Source organism: Populus nigra, chromosome 1 (genome assembly GCF_951802175.1).
Source record: "Populus nigra chromosome 1, ddPopNigr1.1, whole genome shotgun sequence".
In the NCBI taxonomy this organism is placed as follows: Eukaryota; Viridiplantae; Streptophyta; class Magnoliopsida; order Malpighiales; family Salicaceae; genus Populus; species Populus nigra.
In genome coordinates, this window is record NC_084852.1 from 13,886,456 (window position 1) to 13,890,683 (window position 4,228).

Below are 4,228 nucleotides of genomic sequence, written 5' to 3' on the forward strand. Positions count from 1 at the left end.
TTTATTTTTTAAAAATTATTTTTGATATCAGCACATCAAAACGATCCAAAACATACAAACCATATTAAATTTTAGTAAAAAAAATTTAAATTTTTTAAAAACACAATCGCAGCCGTGTTCCCAAACGTTTCCAAGTCTTAAAAATGGTAAAAAAAAAATCCCCAGTAATTTGTGCACGGTGAGGAGTTGTAGTTTATTTAACGATAACAATATATAATTATATAATAATTAAATGTAGGCTGACGCCCAACAGCCCAACCGCAAACTCTAAAATCGCTTGGTTATATGACATGGCAATATTTGACATGCATCTTGCATCTAAAGCTGCCTCGGGACAGCTTCTCCCGTCCAAAACATTTCCCTTGAAAACATAAGATCACTTGTGTTGTTTCCAGCTGGTGATGCATACAGTTTTTGTCAGCAGCTATACTATTGGAAAGAATGTACTCCAGCAAGGGCACAAAGAGTATATAGATGGCAGCTCTAGCACAACTTAAAGGCTTTTCGATCCTTATTCCTTGCTCCTGCTCCCAACTGGAAAATCCCACAATAAACAGTATCCACCAAAGAAAAAAGAAACAGCCATCAATCTACCTTCGATTGTTTGTATACCTCTTTTGATCTATTCTTAGCTGCCAGCACTATGAAGTGCTGGATTGGGCTCTTGTATCCTCCTGTATCTACACAATGCTTTGCACATTCCAGAAGCTCCTCAATTTTTTTTTTCCAAGTCCTCCATTCTCAAACATTCACTCCTATAACAAATTCTGATCTCCTAGTCACTATCTCCTCCATTTCATAAATAAGGCATGAGAAATAGCTAGCAAATGTATATTCCAAACAATTATTGTGCTAAAAAAGTACATCAAAAGAACGTTAGAGTTGTACCAAACAAGTGACGAAGAGATGTTTAGGCAGTAAAATGACCAGCTCATGGCATAGCGGCGAAGAGATGCTCTTTACATGCTGGCAAATCATGTTCATACCTTACATCACTCTCGCATATGAATTTGTATATGTATTATATATCTATGCAATCAGAGCTTCACAAAAGCAACACTCTTCCCCTCCCTTGCTCTCTCTGTTATGGACATCCATAAAACAAATAGATCTCCTTCTCACATGTAATTCAAGCTGGAGACTAAGAACTACAGGTTGAATAACACTCAAAAGAAAACTTCAAAATGTAGATTGCAGTGTAAAAACATGGAGGCTTAATATGTACTCATGTAACTGGTAAAATCAATGATCTACATGAGACAGCCAACATAATGAGCTCGTGGATATTTTCTCTGTAGTTGTGGCCATTGTACAAAAAACTGATCAGCTATCCGCAACTTGTAAAGAAGCAAACCACTTAAAGAGAGCTTCCTCACTCTCGCTATGCTCTCAACATAAAAAACAGATGACCACCTAACCCCCACCATCTGCAGGTCAAATGGTTATGGTATTACAATTAACTCCAACACAATATTAGAGAAACAGGACACAAAGACTAAGGGCTGAGAGAGAAGACATATACCTTAAACAAGAATGCAATTACACAAAGAGGAACACAAGTACCAGGGCCATTGCATAGAACCTGTGGAATGTCAGTGGCACTTAATTTAGGAATTTCTTAGTAACAGAAACGACTAGAAAAATAACAGAAATTTTACCACTTGAGGTCTGATTCGAATCATTAGCCATAATGCATGAACCAAAGCTAGGAAAGTTGTTCCAATAGAGGTTATGTATGACTGACCAACTTCTCTACTTCTGTAAATTTGCAGGAATTGAGTGGAGCCTCCCTTACCCCCATTCTGCAATAACAAGTTAAAAACCACTTCAAATTAGTATAAATCCAAAATATACAATTCACAATTATTTTTTCCTTTTCAGTTAAAACCACTCACAATTAAAATGAAAGATAAAAGCAACATTAAGCCTAACTCATAAAGCCAAGAATTCAATTCGACCTAAGTTCCACATTTTATACTGAGAAAACCAAAATGAGAAAAGTTAAAAAGAGAATAATTTGATGAACCTACCAGATTAAAAACATTTTCCTCCAAAAGATGAGCTTTTTGTAAACTCATATTATCAGTAGCAGCAGCCACATAAAACCTAGGACAAAACCTATCTTTTTGCAGCAGCACATTCAACACATTAATCATCTCCGCAGTATGTCCTCCTATAATTGACAGCAATAATAATTAATTAACATAGCTGAAAATTATTACAGTTAAAAGAATTTGTTTGAGTTACCTGATCCCAAAACAATTAAAGTGCTGAGTGGTTTTGGGGATTTTGAGGGACGCAAGGGCTTTCCTGATTGACATAAAATGTAGAGAACGCGGGTAATTGCAATCAAAACAACGCTGACTGTGACGGTGATGATGGAAGGAGTGAAGAGACAACAATTGTCATCGTGTTGGTTCTCCATTTTCCAAATACAACTTCTAAATGTTGCCGAGGATGGAATATTGATTGAACTCCAAGAATATCTTTTACCAAACTGCTTATGAATTATTTCTGAAAAAAAAAAGACAAAATCAAGATCAACCAACAACAAGAACTCAAGCCTGATCTCCCTTTTCTTTTTCAACTCAAATCTGATCTCAAGAATCCCAAAATCACAGCCAAAATGAACAACCAAGAATTACCCAAAACTTCATTCAACAAATGTACAAATGGGTTTAAAAAATAAACAGAAATAAGAATTGGGTTTCTCTCTAAAAGTCACTCAATGAAGAACACAAATTAGTTTTTGGATAAATTTCACCGATTTAAGCAGCAGAGCAGATTATCTTTTACAGGTAGCAGCTTTTTCGTCAACTCTATTGCTGCCAATGGATTGTTCATTCTACAGCTTGCATCATCTTAACAAAAGTCATAGCATTCAGTCATACAAATATATATTTGTCATTGTTCTACTACTTTGTAATTGGCACACATGAAAGTTGATTCAAACGGCATTAAAAGTTACAAACTGAAATTGAGAGACATATAAACCTTGGAAATTAAAATTTGTTGTTTACAGATAGACATGTGTTTGGGAGGGATGTGGAGAGAGAAGGAAAGTGAAAAGAAAAAATACCATAATGGGTACTTACAAAGCCCTCACTAAAAATTGCCTCGATTCCTTGCTACTAAAGAAAGATTCGCGCGCAGTTGCTGGCTGGATGGCTGCTGGGGGTGGCCGCCTGGCCGATCGATGTAACTCAGACCGGAATTTAGCGAAAAGAACAAAGAGATTGAGACGCCAGGGAGTGAGGGCAAAGAGTCGGACTTGGGAAAACAAAGGAGACAATGAGCTGCTAGTCGTTTCACGTTTATAATTGTGTGTTGTAACTTATAACCCAAAATTTTTATTTTTTTTTACTCACATGTAAATTTTTTAAAAAAACAAATTACACGTTACAAAAAAAAATCTAATATGTATTTACTTATTAGTCTTAATAGTTATATGATCTAGATGTAGTAACCAAAAATATTCAAACTTGTTTTACAATTTTATCAATCCGTCCAACTTACTTAATTACAATTCACAGTCCAACTCATAATTAAATATAATAATTCAACTAACATAATATTTTATTAAAATTAAAATAATTATATATAATTATTTATTCATAATTTTTATAATATTATATCATATAATCTAACTATTTCTAAAATCATCTCAACTCGTGAACGAACATGTACCACCACCTCAACTTGTTCAATTCAAAGACGAGTTTGTAGCACCATTGTAAGAGTTAGCATCAATATCAACATAGCTCATAATCGAGCCTAGGATGTTCTAATATAAACTAGTATCCCCAACACTTTAAAGATAAGCGATCTTATTTTTTATTAATGCCGTTTCGAGACACTTAATCTCCTCATTCTCTTAAAGTCCACCACGACATAAATTGAGTGTAATGTTGGTCATGACACATCTCATCCAGAGTTTTGAAATTCAGCCCGGTGATCGACCCAGCCCAAAGCCCAGGTCACGAGTTTTGCCCAGGTCACAGGATTTTAACCGGGTCACCAGGTCACCCGGGCAACCCCTTTTTTTATAAATCAAAATAACGTCGTTTTGATAAAAAAATAGTCAACGGGTTACAATCGGCCGGTTCAATCAGGTCATATCGGGTTGTGACTTCTCCTATTTTTTTTTAAACCCGACCCGGTTCTAGCCCTGAGTCAGCCGGGTCCTAGGTTGACCCGCGGGGCTGGGTCGAGTTTCAAAACTATGATC

The 4,228-nt window shown here is 35.8% G+C and overlaps 1 protein-coding gene across 2 annotated transcripts; it reads right to left on the reverse strand.

The window, feature by feature from the left end:
- Positions 1-909: 909 nt before the first annotated feature.
- Positions 910-3,307, reverse strand: LOC133691060 (UDP-N-acetylglucosamine transferase subunit ALG14). 2 transcript variants are annotated; one of them, XM_062111384.1, is made up of 6 exons: positions 3,096-3,307; positions 2,248-2,514; positions 2,031-2,173; positions 1,659-1,802; positions 1,523-1,582; positions 910-1,427 (listed from the first exon to the last, which is right to left on the reverse strand). In XM_062111384.1, exons 2-6 carry the CDS (start codon positions 2,423-2,425, stop codon positions 1,251-1,253), a joined length of 702 nt encoding a protein of 233 aa, XP_061967368.1. In that variant the 5' UTR covers positions 2,426-2,514; positions 3,096-3,307; the 3' UTR covers positions 910-1,250. The 2 variants fall into 2 exon arrangements, with proteins under 2 accessions (XP_061967368.1, XP_061967373.1); XM_062111389.1 differs by having other exon boundaries at positions 3,080-3,307.
- Between the last annotated feature and the right edge of the window lie 921 nt (positions 3,308-4,228).